Source organism: Triturus cristatus, chromosome 3_2 (genome assembly GCF_964204655.1).
Source record: "Triturus cristatus chromosome 3_2, aTriCri1.1, whole genome shotgun sequence".
Taxonomy (NCBI): Eukaryota; Metazoa; Chordata; class Amphibia; order Caudata; family Salamandridae; genus Triturus; species Triturus cristatus.
The window spans coordinates 32049365-32068845 of record NC_140584.1 but is presented as its reverse complement, the minus strand read 5'-3'; the positions used below and the strand labels follow the sequence as shown (position 1 = coordinate 32068845).

General features: G+C 47.9%; 1 protein-coding gene across 10 annotated transcripts in view; it reads right to left on the bottom strand.

Annotated features, from left to right (window-relative positions):
* The window catches only part of APLP2 (amyloid beta precursor like protein 2), a 697478-nt gene that overhangs the window by 275162 nt on the left and 402835 nt on the right, over positions 1-19481 (bottom strand). For all 10 annotated transcript variants that reach the window (XM_085647208.1, XM_085647210.1, XM_085647209.1 and 7 more), the window contains exons 5-6: positions 8854-9050; positions 8474-8658 (exon numbers count right to left, since the gene is read on the bottom strand). In XM_085647208.1, coding sequence (XP_085503334.1) covers positions 8474-8658; positions 8854-9050 — 382 coding nt within the window. The remainder of the gene's footprint in view (positions 1-8473; positions 8659-8853; positions 9051-19481) is intronic.

Below are 19481 nucleotides of genomic sequence, written 5' to 3'. Positions count from 1 at the left end.
GGATTCAGTACTTTGATTCATACAGGCACAGTCTTACTACCGCACCAGTATGGTACACACTCTCACCAGCCACAAAGGATGCCAGCGCAATGTTCTAAGTTGCATTTAACACTGGAACTGCACACATGAGCATAACACTGGGACAAAAAAAGTTTCAGAACCATAACTAGATACTCCATAGTATAATTTTCTAAATCGACCTCTCAACCATCAAAACGCAAGTTCCCACTTCAAAAGGCTGCATCTTATTACAAAAGTCTCTGATATACTGAAATGGACATTTTAACCAGTAAGGTATGTTGTTCTGCTGATTAACAATAAGCTGATCATTGGTAATACAAGAGTGAGGCAAGGCTTTATGCATCTTACAAGAAAGTATCTTGTACCTGAACATTTCATGTGCAGAAATATTCAGCGAATCCAAGGGCCATGGTATAAAGAAAAAATAGATAGGTATGACCCAAACAGAATAAGTTTTAATTTAGCTGGTTTCGCATTAGGTTTCCTAGCACAGTAAACACCAAGCAGGAAAAGAAACATCAATGCTCAAACCCTTGTCAATAAATCTTGTTATAATGTGTTATGTTACGCCCTTCCTAATTCTTGCTGGATGCAAGTACATGTCCAGCACATGGGGAACATTGAAGTTGCTTAGACCTTACCCACTAAAACATAACTTGAAATCAGAGTCGATTACATTAGAGCTCTCCAACCTTTATCCTTTCAACTTAACCCAACCCAACTAAAAGTACAATCCTGAACAGCCACGTGGCCCATCAATCTGTATTTGGGAACCAGACTTCTTACTAACATCCCAAGCTCACACTAAAAAGCAGCATGCATCTGATCTAAGATTCATGCCTCGACATTTGCAGCACTTCACATTTGAAAGTTAGGAACTTTCTTCTTACCTAGACTCTTACTTTTCGTAACACTCCCAATCAAACAGTGATACTGGCCATTAATAAAGGCATGTTTCAACACCCAGTTCCTACATGGAATCCTTAGGAGGTGTTAATGAAAGGTTATTGCTTGCATGAGGAAAACACTCACAATCTATCTTCAGCTACGATAAGCCTAGTGCCTAAAAGTATATATAAAGGCAATAACCCCTAAACACCAAAGGGAACCTTGACACAAAAATAAAATGTTGAAGAATGTAAAAAAAAGAAGACCATAGCCGAAATAAGTCCAAAAGAAACATATCACTTACCTTCAGTAACGTCTTATGTGGTAGAGTCTATCTAGCTGCAGATTCCTTACCTTAGGATATTCTCCAGAAGACCGGGAGAGAGCTACCGCTGTCTACTTTTTGTACTATTTTTTCACATTTCTGTCAACCTATTTTGAGATTGGTTTCCCTTTGTGCAGGGAAAGTCACCTAAAAAACTGTGGGGTATAATCCTTGCGGTTCCTGTCACAGGCATATGTCTCTGATAGAACCCATCTAGTTTGTCTCTGGTTCGTGGAGTCAGGCAATGACTCCCGCGCCTGTGAGGACTGCCGTTCCATGAACCCCAAGGCACTGCGGGATCGATCCCTGAAGCTCCTGTTCACCCAATGCAGGTCAACTCCACGATGCTCCAGCTTGCATAGGGAAAGTTCTGGGCCTATAAGTGGAGCCGTTCCAGGCACCTGTAAACGATTTTGAAATAGGTAAGTCGCACAAAAAAGTTGAAGAAATCCAAGTCGAAGAGCTCCCAAACTTCACTGCACCGGTCCAAGTCATCGGACGAGATTCAGGAATGACATCACCACTCTAGGCCCCACTCCCACACATGAGCCACAGAGCCAGCCTCTGGGTTTGCGCAACACCTTCCCGAATGTTCAGAACAAAGAGCGAGCCCCCACTTAACTACATGAATTTGAAGCGATGGACCTCATTTTTGGCCTTCTGACCCCATAGGTTCGGCGGGTGCCCTCACTGGATTTCTGCAAGCGGGTCCGCCCTACGTGCCAGGCGGGCCCCCACTGGATTGAGTGCTCGATCTGGACTAGCTCCCGTCACGAGACCGCAACCTTTCTAGGAGCCAGTTCCAGTGACTTCATTCCCCGCGCTGCCAATCTCATTTTCCTTCCAGACTCCGATCCAGAGACGGATTGGAGAAGCCCAACGTTAACTGTGGACGGAACTCTACTTTCCAACTCACAGCCATGGCCGCCTTTTTCGATGAATGTGACTGGGGAGTACTGGATCGATCCTTATGGCTACTGAACCCCTTAGAAGAGCCTGAGGACAAATGGTATGAGGGTAACCAACGGATGTCAATTGGTTGGACTCCTCCCCAGAAATTGGCTAGTCTCTCCTCCTAGTGTGGATACGAAGGAAGGGGCTTCCTTTGCCATGGTGGTGAGGAGGGCAGCTGATGTCTTTGACCTAACACCGCCCTCAGTGGCAGTCCAGACGAAGGTCTTGACTGAGGTGCTTCAGCTGGGAGTCACCCCTACAGATCCTCTCCTCCCTTTTTAATGAATCCCCCAGGGATGTCGTCCTTGGGGCATGAGCAACGCCATGCGGGGGGCTGCTGTTCACAGCACCGCCACTGATCCCACACTTCTGGGGACCCAGCTTTCCTAACCCACCAACCCACTCGAAGTGTGTGGACGTCCAGGCCTCCACCATCAAAGTTAACCCTGGCATGTTCTTTATCACACCACCGGATAGGGCATCCAAGAGGCAGGATCCATCTGGCAAGAGGATGTTCTTTTCCAGCAACCTCGAACTGAGTTTGGTGTACACGGCGTGCCTCTTGGGTCGGTAAACCCACATAATTTGAGATTCAGTTGCACAATGATGCCCATGGTCAAGGAGGAAGCCAGAGTCATACTAACTCAGGCTTTTTCCAATGGCAAGGATGTAGGACTGCATCATTAAGTGGCACTCAGATGCCTTTCCTGGCTAAGATCCATTGGATTTTCGATGGATTGTACAGGCATCCCTTAGGGGCATGCCCTTCAATTGCACCCATGTATTTGGCAATAAGGCAGATTCCATGCTGAAGCACTTTAAGGACAACTGGGCCACTGCCCAGTCACTAGGTCACTGCATGGGCCCACGCCAACCCCATTTTGTCTTTGGCCCCTTCTGTAAGCTACAGAAGGGACTACCAGCAGTGTTGATTCCTGCCCAGTCACCAAGGTCTCGAGGCTTCCTAGTCCTTTCGTGCAGCGGCGGCTCCTTCGCTATGGCATAGGAGCACTGCCCCACCCACCAGCACTTTAAAAAATGTAAAAATAAAACGATAATAAAACAGGTTTAAAACCGGTTTTATTTAGCTTGTGCCTGGGCTTGGGGTGGGGCCAGGGTTATGATAGGCTAGAGGGGGAGTGGTGGGCTATACCTACACTGCACATATGGTTTTTGGCCGGCTGTCTCAGGCCGGCCTAAAACCACATGCGCAATGAAGCTCTCTCCAACCCCGGCTGCATTGCTGGGGTTGGAGAGAGGAGGCACATACTCCCAGTCTGTCCTGGAGCGGAAGAGTGCAACGAAATACTGGACGGAGGCAGGTAAGTCTGTCGTCGCCCCCTCCTCCCCGGTCCCCTCCCCCACCCTGCTTCTTTTCCCCAGTACAAGCCGCTTCAGCTTTCGTGGCTGGGAAAGTAGTTCCCACAAACCCCCCCAGCTGCCTGGCAGACGCAGCTTCAAAACCCCTTTTGCTTGACTTCCTACCATCATGGGCAACCAGTTGGCAGAAGGATCCAACATCACCTGCCACACTGGAAGTATATAACATCAGACAAGTGGGTACTTCAAATTGTTCAGCGGAGTTACTCCATTTCTACCACTACCACTCATGCCACCATTCCAAGCCAGCTGAGGGATGACCCTGTGGTGGTGGCTGGTGACCGCAACTGAGTCAGCAGCAGGCCCATCATGACTGGCACTTTACCTGTTCTGTCCTCCAGGACTTCCTTGTCTAAATTTGTTCACAGATCCACTCCCTGGGAGGTATTTCCTGGGTATCTATTCTAAGGTAAGAAATAGATGCGTGGTTTACGAGCGCTCCCCCCTGCAGCACGTGACACTGAGTAACGAGGTGTCCCTGAAGGACCTTTGACTAGTTCTTAGCAAGGAAGACCTCATACTGCCTGGGAAGTACTGAACAGGCACGTCAGAGCTTGAGGCAGTATCAGTGTGTCCCACCCCTGCACCCACGGACAGAAGACACAGGGCATCCCGTGCGCCCACAGACAGAAGACACAGGGCCACCCCTGCACCTCCACGAACAGATGACACAGGGCCACCCCTGCACTCCCATGAACAGAAGACACAGGGCCACCCCTGCACCCCCACGAACAGAAGACACAGGGCCACCCCTGCACCCCCACGAACAGAAGACACAGGGCCACCCCTGCACCCCCACGAACCGAAGACACAGGGCCACCCCTGCACCCCCACGAACTGAAGACACAGGGCCACCCCCTGCACCCCCACTAACAGAAGACACAGGGCCACCCCTGCACCCCCACGAACAGCAGACACAGGGCCACCCTGGCACCCACGAACAGCAAACACAGGGCCACCCCTGCACCCATGAACAGCAAACACAGGGCCACCCCTGCACCCATGAACAGCAAACACAGGGCCACCCCTGCACCCACAAACAGCAGACACAGGACCACCCCCTGCACCCATGAACAGCAGACACAGGACCACCCCCTGCACCCATGAACAGCAGACACAGGACCACCCCCTGCACCCATGAACAGCAGACACAGGGCCACTCCCTGCACCCACGAACAGCAGACACAGGGCCACCACTGCACCCCCACGAACAGCAGACACAAGGCAACCCCTGCACCCACGAACAGAAGACGCCACGACCATAATAGAAGACAACCTGCAGCTGACACCTCGAACCACACCTGTAGCCCTCCCTTTGCTAAGGGACCCCTCCATAACCGCTCCCCCTCACACACACACACAAACCCTATCGAGACCAAATGCACTGCAATGCCCCCCAGGGGAGCCCTCCGCCCCACATGGTCCCGTGAAAGCAAGGATGGAGATCACTCAAACTTTCTTCCCCAATGACAGCTCTGTGCATGCCAGCTCCTCAAACTTGGGGGACAACGCCGGGGTGCAGTCCCACACACCTTGGTGGGGTGAACCCTAACACAGCCTATACCGGCAAGGCCCAGATTCCAGGGAGGGGGGGGGGGGGGCAGTCACACACACCTGGGTGGAACCCCCAACACAGCCCATACAAGGAAGGCTCAGAGTATGGGGGGGGGTGCAGCGCCAGTCCTTGGTGGGGTGACCCCCAACACAGCCAATGCAAGCAAGGCTCAGAGTCGGGGGCAGTCGCACACACTGGGTGAGGTGAACCCCCAACACTGCCTTTACAGGCACGGACCAGGGGTTCAAGCACAAGTCATTGAGCATCCATGGGGCCCCTCTGCCTGCAGCACGCGTCAATGCCAGGCCCCAGTGCTGCTCAAGGCCCCAAATCCCCACCCTCCCTTCGGGTCTGAACGTGACTCTTGCGTGAGGTCAAGCGAAGGTTAAAGCACCACCTATGACCCAGGGATGGCGGAGTGTGCCTATGGGCACAGAAACATCCCCGATGTTGAAGCAAAGAATGAATATTCCCCGGGGGTCTCCTCAGGTAGTGTCATGGCCAGAGTTACCTGGTGGGGTCATCCGGGGAAGGGGGTCACAGCCTCAGCTCAGCGCGCCAGATCCTATAAATGTAAGCATGGCAAAGAGCGCCCTTTCACATTTGAATAAAGTAAACACCCAGCCTGCATTACACAATACTACCCCCCGAGCCAGCATTAAAGAATACAAATGACCTCTACCCCCACCGGAAGTCTCCATTGGAACAGAGACCCCAAACAGGACCGTTCCTGTTTATTGGATCCAACCGGTTTTTCCCCGTTCCAGACCCGGCAGCGACACCCCCTGCCAGCATTTACCCTCCCCTCTCCCCGGGTAGTTACCCCTTCACGTCACTACAACCCTACCTGAACCAAAAGACGGTAGAACGCAAAACCAGAACCGAAACCAAGCAGGAGACAGGGCCGGGCAGAAGGGGAGGGGGGTGAGCCAAGCCCGGGTAGAAGAGGGGGGGGGGGGGCGAGCCGAGCCAGGCAGAAGGGGGGGGAGCCTAGCCATGCAGAAGGGAGGGGGCGGTGAGGGAGACTAGCCCGGGCGGGGCAGAAGGGGGAAGAGCAGAGTCAGGCCCAGACAATGTTCCAAGCTCTTGGGGCGCCGAAAGGTTAAAACAATTTAACATTTAAAAAACTGAACTTGTGCCTGGTGAGCTGCTCGCGCGTGGGCTGGCGGGGTGGTTTCTGGGGAATGAATGACTGGGTAACTTTGGTCTGAACAATGCCTGGGTCAAAAAGTGTGAGAGCAGGGCAGCTCGCGCATGAATTGGAAGTCCTAGCCCTACTACTGCTGTCAACCTACAGGCACTGACCACCTGCAGACAGAAATGGGTAAAGTGTGCATCCTATCACGAAATACGTGCTGGCTCTGAAAATGCTATTCCTACCTTCATTAGTTTCCTGCGGCGTGCACACATGAGCTCTGGAGGACGCACCGCCCTAAGAAACCATGTTTGTTTGTAGTCACAGGAGGCAAACTAATGCGCACAGAGGGAGGCCCAACACTGACAGGCGTTGAGAGCGCACTTTTTAAAAGCAATAAAAAAGCCTGAATACTACCGCCAGTAAACGGTCCAATCCCGGTGGGCAGGGATAAAAGGAGACAAGGCGTCAACAAGGAGGGACAACAAAGCCTCCTTTACAATGAAAAGCCAGCGTTTTGCATACAAGATGACGGGAACCAATCAAAAAGATGGGCGGGGCTTCAACTCTGCCTCCGAGAGCTGTGAAATCTGTATTGATTCCAAGAAGCTCTCTTATGACGAGAGCACCGAATGTGTGCTGCTTTCGCCAGCCGAGACCTAAAAATTGCTTACTGGGATATTGTGACGGCTACATGGCGATGAATTAATGAGGAGTGGACAAAGACCAGGAAAAGAAGTCTTTTCAATCTCACCACTAACATTAACACTTTGCCGCAACTAAAGAGCCATAATCCATAAAGGGGTAAACCATCTCACAGTATTTTTAAGAACCAAACTCCTCAACAACTGAGTGTGGATAATCATTCTCTAATCATATGAAACCTCTCTTTACTTCAAACCGGTTTGTTTTTGGGTTAACTAATTACTCTGAGATTTATGCATTTCTATTTTTTTTTTTTTAAATAGTTACTTTTATTGAATGCTTATAGACTGTTTACCCTGTACCCTTTACTTCATACCTTTAAGACTTCTCCTTTAGCTACATATTTCCTTAATCATAACATTACTCGTCCTTTAATACTTACCCTAATCCCTTTTCCCCAAAAAATGTTACATTTCCAAGGTTTTGTTTCCCAAAATATTTGAGCTCTTTCTGACCAGCGAGCAATTATTGATCAGCAACAATTTTCATGAAATAAATTAACCTAATGGGTTTTATTTCATAGTACAATAAAGACAAAATGACACCACTAGAACATACCAAAAAACATACCATCAGTAAACACAAAAGTGCGAACAACTATTTCTTGGAGGGGTTGTGGGGTGGGGGATCCATGGGTGGGAGGGGATTTGTGTACAGTCATATGGAGGACACTCTTGCAATAACCTTGATACTTTGGGTTTGGCAGTAATGGAAAGATAGTAAATTTAAGCGGAGTCTCTGGGAGACATTTGTATGTCAAGTGTCTCCAAAATGAATATTCTGGGTAAGAGAGTTGAGCACTTCCTGCAACACCTGAATTTCATAAGCTCCAAACTCAGCTAGGTTAAGTCAGCATTCTGTCCTTAAGAGTTCAGTAAATAAATTATTAGGAGCAATGGCAAAACCAGTTTCTTGCAGCACTTAGAAATGGCAGAAGCCAAAAGGATTTTAAAAGAAAGTTAGAATTGTGGGATGGCCGAACAGGCGGTACAACCAAAGAGAGAAGGAGAGAAGGAGAGAATGCTCAAGAACCACCAATTGAAGGACTAAATGGTGGCATAATCTTCTAAATGAAATTCATCTCGAGAGGGGTGTTTGGTGCCTGAAGGAGTTGTACAGAACCAGTCTCAATAAAAATAGACAGATAAATTGGTAAGGTGACTTGCTGTGTGACAAAATCATTACGGCCTCAATCCAGTGATACGTAGATAAATAGTAAAACATCACTTGAGTTTAGACAAAAGGGCAAAGTAACGATTCAAATGAACAAAGCTATATTCATAATATTGCAATTCGTTTATAATTGGCACATTGGTGAAAAGCAAAAGATGAGGCGATAACTGCAGAAGCCTACTGGAAGCACCCGAGAAGGAAAGATCTGTCTCACGGTCTTAAACAAGAAATCAAGATAAAGATTTGTATATACACCATAACCACACTTTTGGCTGGTGAAGGGAAGTACACAAAGGTGTTTAGTTCATATTTAAAAAGAAGAACGCTTTGAAGTTACCTTTCACATCAACAACAAAGTCCTTCTGAGAAAGGATTTTGGTGTTACTAGCTTCTGTTGGGGTTTCATCATTGTACTCCTCATCTTTGAAGCTGTCGTAGTAGTAATCTCTATCCTCCACAACGTCCTCCTCTTCCTCCACGGCAGCAGTGAAGTCTTCTACATCGGCCTCGGTGGGGAATTCGCTTGGGAGGCAAGAACAGACAGGTGATAATGGGTTCTCTAGTGGCTGTAGCAGAGTTCCACTGAGGCAAAACAGACTGCTGTATCAGGCAATCTGCTTGGAGATGGGTTGCTATGGGAGAGGGGTAGCTTAAAGAGAAGTCACTCTGACTTTTATAACAAAAGGATATACATAGATATATTAACCCAAATCATACCTTTTATATAGATCATAATCTTCTTCATCTTCTTCATCATCATCTTCATCATCGTCTTCCTCCTCCTCCTTAGAAAGAGCCTCATCTGGAATTTTGGTCTGGGGACAACATACATATTCTGTGCCTCGGAACTGGTCTGTAGCACATGGCAGCAGCATGCCATAGCTGTGCAGTATCATGACTTCAGTCATACAGGCCTAGAAAACAGAAAAACACAAGAGAACCTCAATGAAATGCATAGGATTTGTTCGCTGTACAATACTCTGGCCTGGGTTCTGGCAAATGGGGATACTAAGCACTAAAAATGCTGTTAATGCATTTAAGAAACAGTAGAGAAGATATAGAGGATAGGATACCAAACTTCGAGCCTAAAGGTCATCACATTCTAGAAAGAACAACCAATCCTTACCTGTAGCATCCCACAACACAGAGGACCATATAACGAGACCAGTGCATTTTTTTCATGCAAATCCCCACTTTCTGGATCGCTGAATCTGAACTCAATGATTTTCTAGACCAGTAAATCAAATCCAATTACATTGGTCTTTCTGTACCACAGATATATCAGGTGTGCCCAAATTAAGAAAGGACTTTTTTGGAGATTGACTTTTGGCTGGTGACATATCCATGTAACTCAGCATTTACAATGGGAATTTGTGGCAACTAAATATCTGACCCAAATGTTTAGTATACATTTTTTTCTATTTTGGCCGGTAACATAAACAAGTAACATATTTTCAAGAAACCAATGCAGTGTAAGATTTTACCTAGCAGACTGTACAACTACTCAGATCAGGTCAGATTAATTAAGGGGAGGACTATCCCAAGACTTGCTTCAATAGAGGCTATTAACTCAAGGGCAGGTAGAGCAAACCCAAACGGGGGACTCAGAAATAAATTCAATTTAAGGCACTTCAGATCACCCAATTCGTTGTTTGCAACTGAAGCCATTGCCACAATCCATACGGACTCCAATTATCAACATCAAGCTTTTTCACCTCATTCTGGCTTATCTTTTGCTTTATCGTGTGCATAATGCCTTTAAGGAAACGGTTAACAACCGGAGACTTGAAAAGAGAAGGCTGATCAGGAAGCCGGAGAAAGGCGGAGATGGCAGAAAGATAACCTTTAAGAGTGGCCAGAGCAGAGCCCTGCCGGGCCAAGGAAAGCAGGAACAGAAGAACTTCCGAAAGAGGGGCAGAAAGGGGATCCACAGCCTTCGCTGTGCACCATGCCACAAATTTGTTCCACCGACAGGCTTACACCGTTTTAGTGGAGGGACGCCTGGCTGCCAAGATGACATCACAGACTTCAGGAGGAAGATCGAAAGCTGTCAACTGTCGCCGCTCAATCTCCAAGCATGGAGGTGGAGGCTGGACAGGTTTGGATGGAGGACCGTCCCCTGCTGCTGCGACAGAAGATCCTCCCGAAGAGGCAGACGGATCGGGGGATCGATCGCCATGCTGAGTAGCTCAGGATACCAGTATCTTGGTGCCCAATCCGGAGCCACAAGGATGACTTGGGCCCGGTCGCGACGAATCTTCAGCACTCTGGGCAGAAGTAGTATAGGAGGGAAGGCGTACAACAGACAGCAACTCCACTCGCGACGAAAAGCGTCGCCGAGCGAGTGCCGCCTTGGAAATCCCAACGCGCAGAACTGATGACATTGCGTGTTCTCTTCGGTGGCGAATAGATCTAACCAAGGCTGTCCCCACTGCTGAAAGAGACCTTGCACCACGTCCGAGTGCAGACGCCGTTCGTGATCCATCGAGCACCGGCAGCTGAGTTTGTCCGCCCTGGTGTTCAGAGAACCTGCCAGGTGTTGAACCACCAAGGTAATGCCCTGATGCTCCAGCCAATCCCAGAGGCGCAGAGCCTCCAGACATAGGGTCCAGGACTCCACCCCGCCCTGTTTGTTGCAATACCACAAGGCGGTGGTGGTGTCCGTGAACACCTGCACCACACTTCCCCGGACAGAGGGAAGGAATGCCTTCAGTGCCAGTAGGATCGCCCGAAGCTCCAACAGATTGATATGAAGCCGGGACTCCGCCGGAGACCAGAGTCCTCTGAATTCCGCCTCTCCCAAGTGGCCACCCCATCCCAGGAGGGACTCATCCATCACCACTGTGTGCTCCGGTTGGGGAAGGGAGAGGGATCTGCCATTGACCCAATCACGATTTGTGAGCCACCACTGCAATTGTCGTGCAGTGCCCTCTGAGATATGGACATGATCGGACAGGTTGCCCTGATGTTGCGCCCACTGAAACTTCAGGTCCCACTGCAGAGCCCGCATAAGCCATCTGGCATGTGGCACTAGCAGGATGCAGGAGGCCATCAAGCCCAGGAGCCGGAGGGTCACCCTGACAAACCCGGGACAGAGACTGAAAGGTCGGAATCATAGCCTGAATATCCCGGGCTCGCTGCTCAGGAGTATAAACCCGACACAGCGTTGAATCCAGAAACCGCCCGAAGAAGGGGAGCCTCTGAGAGGGACTCAGGTGTGACTTCGGCACGTTGATGGAGAACCCCAGCAAATGTAGGTCGTCGGCCGTAGTCTGAAGGTGGTGGACGACTGCCTGGGGCGAGCCCGCCTTCAACAACAAGTCGTCGAGTTAGGGGAAGACTGACACTCCAGACCGGCGCTGATAAGCTGCAACCACCGCCATCACTTTTGTGAACACCCTAGGGGCGCTGGTAAGGCCGAAGGGGAGCACGGCAAACTGAAAATGCTCTTGGCCTACCGTGAACCGCAGGTAACGCCGGCAGGACGGAAATGTGAAAATATGCGACCTGCAAGTCCAACGCTACCATCCAGTCTCCAGGGTCGAGGGCAGCCAAGACCTGAGCTAGTGTCAGCATTTTGAACTTCTCCTTCCGGAGGAAGCGATTGACGCCCCGGAGGTCCAAGATAGGACGCAGACCCCCCTTTGTCCTTCTTGGGGACCAGAAAGTAGTGGGAACAACAACCACTCCCTACTTCCGGCCAAGGAACGCACTCGATGGCCCCCCCAAGAGGGCCGTGACTTCCTGTCGGAGAAGAGCCAAGTGATCCACCGACAAGCGGTGGCACTGAGGTGGCATGACAGGAGGGGAGGACTGAAAGGGAAGGGAGTAACCGTGGCAGATTATCTGCAGCACCCATCCCTGAAGCTGAGATTAGGAAGGTTTGGGGGCGGAAGCAGTGCGGGTGGAGGTGGACGGACCCGCACGCTGGTTCCCTTGACCCGCCCCTGCATAAACCGCGACCCCGGCCACGCTGGGGCTGGTTCTGCCCAGGCTTAGTGGACCGGAGCGCCTGACTGCCTCTACCATGGCCACGAAAGGAACGAAAACCAGGAGAGGCCGAACTCTTAGTAGAAAGGCCCAAGGACTTGGCCGTAGCCCGCGAATCCTTAAAGCACTCCAGGGCACTGTCAGCCTGGTCCCCAAACAGGCGGGTGCCATCAAAGGGCATGTCCATGAGCGAGCTTTGGACATCAGGCGAAGACCCAGTCAAACGAAACTAGGCGTGACGTCGCAACGCCACAGTTGTAGAAATTGCCCTGCCCAATGAGTCAGTAGTGTCCAACTCACACCTAATGGCGAACTTGGCCGCATCCTTACCCTCAGCAATTGCCTGAGAAAGGACAGCCTGCACCTCCTCAGGACACTGAGGCAACACATGAGCAACGGCATTCCACACCGCGTGGGAGTAGCGGCCCAACAAGCAGGCGGTGTTCACTGACCGCAGCCCTAAGCTGGCCTAAGAGAACAACCGCTTCCCCAACTGGTCCAGCCGTTTAGAGCTGAAATGTCAATTTTTGTTAGGAGAGGCACACACTATTCGAACTAACTCAACTTATTTTCTTTCACAGTGTAAATTTATACTATGTAAAACAATGCGTGCTGCAGGGGAGGCAAAAACAGTCGATAATGCCGGTGATGCACAACAAAATTAGGGGTCAATGAGACCCAACCTCTGCGCACTATAACAAATGGTATATATACCTGAACAATAAAGTTTTGTTATCATCACAATATTATGGTTTTTCTTTACATCTCAAAAACACTAAATCCACTGGAGACTCAAAAGTTAGTCCAGTATATTTACACATATACATTCAATTTTAATTCAGAGAATGTCCATAGATTCAACGTTTCATTCCAACTCCGAGAGGTGTATGAATAGTTCGTAAATTATCTTGCTGCCCAATGCATTTCGAGCCTGAAATGGCTCTTCTTCAGGGGAAAATTCTAAAACATAAACGAAAGAATATGCTATACAGGAGTAGTACTAACATCATTAGTATCAGAGCAGCATTAGTATAATACATAGAAAATGATTATGGATCGTAGATATCTTTTAAGAACGACATTAAAGTTGATAGAAAACCCTCCACCTGGGTGTGACGCTGCTCTTAGTGTGTTGTTCATCTCGAGTTCGAAAAAATTACTAAATCATATAAGGGCGCATCCCAAGTTTAAAATAACTATTTCCAAACACCCAGTGTAATCCTCCAATGTGATAATAAAGGCATGAATGGCAATACCTTCTCTTTCATGCTTATGTACGCCAATAGCCAAGCAGTGTAAACATTATCCTGAAAAATAACGGACCAGTGGAAAATCAGTGCCTTGACATATACTCCATGTTTATAGAGCTTCTCATTAATGATAAAAGTAATTCGTCATACCATAGTAGAGGCATGGTCAAAAGACATCAGTGAACTTACTAATGAAATCGAAGAGATTAAACAGAATCTATCTACACGTATGGAAGGAGGAGAATTAAAGAAGTCTTTGGAAGATATTAACTATAGGCTAGATAAATACACCAAGGAATTGCAAGAAGGAAAACTATGGAAATACAAGAGAGACACTCTGGATTACAAACTGAACGAAGTGTACACGTGGGCAGAAGTCTATGCTCAACGGCGCTCATATTTTAGAAAATCAACAGTCACTACTTCATCTGAAGAAAGTGTAGCAACAGAGTCTGATACCACCATGACTAGACCACCAGCGCAAAGCCAAATAAAAGATGTAGAAATTCCTAAGGACAACACTGAAAGAGCAACCACTTTAAGTTCCACTCATTTTTTATCCAAGGATCCAGATCCCAATCAACCACCAGGAACGTCCAAAATCGGAAAACCAGGAGAAGTTATCGGAAAGCCAGGACGAACACGGAGCCAGAAACAAACTTAGTGGTAAATATTTCATCCAAAGAGTTTACTTCACCACAGATTCAAATCCTAAACAAAGGACTGGGCTTTGTTCCCACATATGACACCAAGATACTTGAATGTGAAATAGCGCTTTTTAAGTTTGAGAGTTCTACATCTTAGACATTTCTTTACGAATGTGTTACCACCTATAAAAGAAGCAGAAACCACAGAATTTTGGGAATTCCGCCCAAAATCTAAATTCCAAGCTCCCATTTCCCACAAAATACTAGACTCCTTTGAGAACCTGGTAAGGAAAGATTTTCATCAGTTACATTTCAAAAGAACTAGGAAAACTAATCTGACTAAACACGAAACTTATATGCTATGTTCCATTCAGAATAACACTGAAATTCAGGTGCAAAGAGCAGATAAAGGTGGCACCATTGTTATAATGGACAGTACATTTTATTTTAATGCTGTTCAAGATCATGTAGCAGACCCACAGACATACCTGTTGCTAGACAAAGATCCCATAAACGAACTCAAAATCACCCTCATGAGTATTCTAGAACATGCCCTTGAGATGGGCTGGATCACCACTGCCACCAAACAATACCTTACTGTGGATTATCCTTGCAAACCCTTATTATACATGTTACCAAAAATTCACAAAGACTTGCACAACCCTCCCATGCGACCGATAGTTACCGGATGTGGAACTATCTTTGAACCTCTTGGCCATTATATTGATTATTTTTTGCAACCTTTGGTTCAAGAATGGAATTCCTATATAAAAGACACCAAGGATTTTTTACAAAAATTGGAGACCGTAATTCTCACTGAAGAGACTTTACTTTGTACGATTGATGTTAAATCACTTTACAACTCCATACTACACAACGCTGGAATGGAAGCAGTAGAGTGGGCCCTGCTGCGTCAATCCTCACTGCGAGCCGACAAAGTATTCATACTTGAAATACTACATTTTTGTCTGTACCACAGCTACTTTCACTGGAATGATAATTTTTTCCTTCAACAACAAGGAACTTGGATGGGCTTTACAGGGGCGCCTGCATACGCCAATACTTTTATGGCCAAATTTGAAGCTGATCATATATATAATGATGATGACTGGACAAGGAACTCCCTGCCTATTGCAGGTTTATCATGACATCTTTATTTTATGGACAAACACCCAAGAATTACAGGAAAGAAAAATTCAACACCTAAATTCAATGGATGATCATATTCAATTTACCCATACCATAAGTGGCACTACTATTTCATATCTGGACGTGACCCTTGTTATCCACGGGAGGATTATTCAGACAGAAGCACATAGGAAAGCGACTGATGTTAATAGTGCATTGCATTTTCACATATCGCGTGGTCCTGCCCCAAACTGGATAGCTATTGGCCTCAAGTGTTTCAAGTGATTAACCAGATTGTGAGTAGTGCAGAGGTTCCCTCTCCCCTGATTGGGCTGCTGGGGTATGTCCGAGCCACCCCGCCACAGACGCGCAAATTGCAGGCTTTGCTCTTGTTGTTTGCCAAGAGGCGAGTGGCCATCCATTGGGGCGGCGGGGGGTGCCCACGGTGAAGGGATGGCTGGCGGATGTCACGTATGGATGCACGCAGCTGGCCACGTTCTGGGAGCTGATGCCTGTTGCCTCCAGACCCAGGGAAATCTGGGAGCCGTTTGTGAGTTGGGCTCGGGAACATCAGCGCACAGAGTCGGAGGTGGACGGCCAGAGTGCCTGATGGAGCAGGGGACATTGTTGTGCATGGGAGTGATGCGGTGCTCTTGGTCGTGTATGCAGGAAGAACATGAGGAGTTTGATTGCCCTGGTTGGCGGAACTTGGATCTCTCGGGGGTTGCCTTCTCCAGGTGCCGCTGCGTGGAGGGTGGGTCTTATGGGCCTCTGGACTGGACTGCTCGAGATGTGGTCCCCAGCTGGATACTGCGAAGTTGATGGTCGCAACTTGATGTCATTATTCTGTCTGACACTATCTAGGGAGCTGTATGTACCACGATTGTGATGTCACGTGGCAAGTTTGGTTTTGTTTTCTTTTGTTTTAGTTGTTTTGAAGTTGCACGCTACTTCATTTACATGACTGCAACAGTGTATGACTTTGATCCGTATAGTCGGCGACAAGCCGCGCACATTGGCTTCCTGCCTCCGGGTTGTTGGCTAAACAGCAGTGTACACTACTATGGCAAAATAAAGGTTTTGAAAACTAAAAAAAAAAAAAATAGTGCATTGCATTTTCAGAGTTTTCATCCTATCAGTCTTAAGCATAATTTACCATTTTCACAATTTCTGCGGATCAAAAGAATTTGTTCTGAACCCAATGATATGGAAAAACATTCCGAACAACAACAACAAATGTATCTTCAAAGAGGATATCCCTATGAAGTGATCGAACAAGCTAAACAACGCACCTCTAAACACACAAGAAAGAGCCTGTTACAATTTCAACCTCGAAGACAAACGTCTAGACAAGTTTTTGTTTCTTAGTATTCAACAAGCTCAAAAAGATTAATAAAAGGTGGGAAATGTTACAAAACGAACCTGATTTCAACGATATCTTCAAGGATCCGCCCAGGTTTGCATACACGCGATTTAAAAACTTGAAAGAACTAATTAATACTCCCAGAAAGTCACCAGATATTAATTTCAAAGGCATGAGTAAATGTCACAACTGCGTACAGTGCAATAATGTCATTGTGGGGAATGTGTTACATCATCCTACTTCTGGAGAAACCATCAAACACTATCATGATTCCGATTGTAATTCAAACAAACTCATCTATTACATTAAATGCCCATGTGGAAAACTCTACGTGGGAAAGACTGAACGAAAAATAAAAGTGCCAATATCTGAACATAAAAGCACCGTAAGAACACAGAATAAAAGTAGTAGTTTAGCGACCCACTGGCTCGAGGAGAGACACAGTATAGCCCAACTAAAATTTTCAGTACTTGAAAGGGTTACACATCACACAGACATGGATCTCACTAGGAGTCTACTGCAAAGAGAAACATTCTGGATAAAACAACTTAATACCCTGATAGATAGGGGTATTAATGACCGAATAGATTATTCATGTTATTTATGAGTATATTTACTGTCTTAGGTGTGTTCGGCATGACTACTATGTGCTGGATTGAGATGTATTTTAATTTCACGACATTTCACTTGGGTTTCATTTACTTATTTTACTTTTTTCAATTCAGTAATATTAGACAACCCATTAGCAATAACACACTGGACTTCAGTATAGTATATGGCCATCACAAGTGTTAAGATGGCGGTTGAAAACTCCCTTTACCCCACTTCTAGATGAGCACCTTAGTTCACGTTTTTAGTTTCCATGGAAGTTCCACCGAGTTCGGATCAGTCCATCTTTTATTTTCGACCCATTCACATACCATCGAGTACCGAACGTTTGTCTCCAAACCAAGCGGACATGTGGTAGAGATTCCCAGAGAAAGCCACGTCGACATCGAGGGTCCTGGCATTTAAATTCTGAACCTTCGCGAACGGTACGACGAATTACTTTTATCATTAATGAGAAGCTCTATAAACATGGAGTATATGTCAAGGCACTGATTTTCCACTAGTCCGTTATTTTTCAGGATAATGTTTACCCTGCTTGGCTATTGGCGTACATAAGCATGAAAGAGAAGGTATTGCCATTCATGCCTTTATTATCACATTGGAGGATTACACTGGGTGTTTTGAAATGGTTATTTTAAACTCGGGATGCGCCCTTATATGATTTAGTAATTTTTTCGAACTCGAGATAAACAACACTAAGAGCAGCGTCACACCCAGGTGGAGGGTTTTCTATCAACTTTAATGTCGTTCTTAAAAGATATCTACGATCCATAATCATTTTCTATGTATTATACTAATGCTGCTTTGATACTAATGATGTTAGTACTACCCCTGTATAGCATATTCTTTCGTTTATGTTTTAGAATTGGCCCCTGAAGAAGAGCCATTTCAGGTTCGAAATGCATTGGGCAGCAAGATAATTTACGAACTATTCATACACCTCTCGGAGTTGGAATGAAACGTTGAATCTATGGACATTCTCTGAATTAAAATTGAATGTATATGTGTAAATATACTGGACTAACTTTTGAGTCTCCAGTGGATTTAGTGTTTTTGAGATGTAAAGAAAAACAATAATATTGTGATAACAAAACTTTATTGTTCAGGTATATATACCATTTGTTATAGTGCGCAGAGGTTGGGTCTCATTGACCCCTAATTTTGTTGTCCAGCCGTTTAGAGGCCTTATCTGGCGGGGCCGTAGGAAAAGCACACTGCGACGTCGAGGCCTGAATGACCAGGCACTCGGGCGTAGGGTGAGTAATCAAGAAGGCAGGGTCACTGAGCGCCGGTCGGTGGCGCCTGGTGACGTTTTTATCCACCGGGGCCCCCGTGGCCGGCCTCGACCAAGTGCCGAAGAGGACATCGGTAAGGGCGTTATTGAAGGGAAGCAACGGCTCCGATAAAGTAGACGCAGTCTGGAGCACCTCTGTGAGGAGGTTGGTCTTGAGGGCCACTGTGGGGAGGTCAAAATTAAGGGCCTCAGCCTCCCAACGGAGGGCCATCGTGTGGGAGGCACCTTCCTCCATCGTATGCGGGGGGAGGCATACCCCGGGTCAGAGGAGACATTGAGGTCGCCTGCCTCCTCCAAGTCGTCCACCCAATCCTGCTTGGAGTCACATTGCCAGGCAATGGGGTCCTTGGACCCTTCCCAGTCTTCGTCCGCCTCTGGCGTAGAGGGGGCCGGTCGCGGCAGCATAGCCGGAGAAGGGAGGAACGGCGTCGGAAACGGCGCCGGCCGGGGTCGGACCGGCTCCCAATGCGGATCCCAGACCGGAATAAAATGGTCCTGGAATTAGGGCAAGGGAGGAATAAATGGCACCCAGTGTGGTGCCGAGGGTGGAGCCGAGGGCGGCGCCGGAGCCGGCAATGCTGCATCTCATGGAGCCGGAGCCGCAGGATCCTGTGGCGCCGGTGCCGCTGGGCCAACAGGATCTGGACACGGGACCTTAGGGCCTGAAGGCACGCCGGCAGGAGACCGAGGCCTAAAAAGGCAGTCCATGGTAGCAAGGAATTCTTGTACCTGTTCGGGAGTCGCTGACGGACCCGGGTATGGCAGGTAGGCCGCCGGACTCTCAGGCTCCAGGGGAGCCGCCGGGGCAAAGCCCCGGTCCCCCTCGTCCGCCTCCGGGGAGCGACGGGAGGGACATCAGAGAGCGAACACGCTTCTTTTAATTCTTTTTATGGCGTTGCTTACCGGAATCCGAAGGCGAAGACTTGGAGCCTGAGGAGCGACGGCTCCGGTCGTGCGAGCAGTCCCGGGAACAGTCCCTGGACCCTGAGCGGCGGCTTGACGAATGCCGGACCTCCAGCAACTTCCGACGCCGCTCCCGCAAGGTCTTGGGCAGTCTCCAGGCA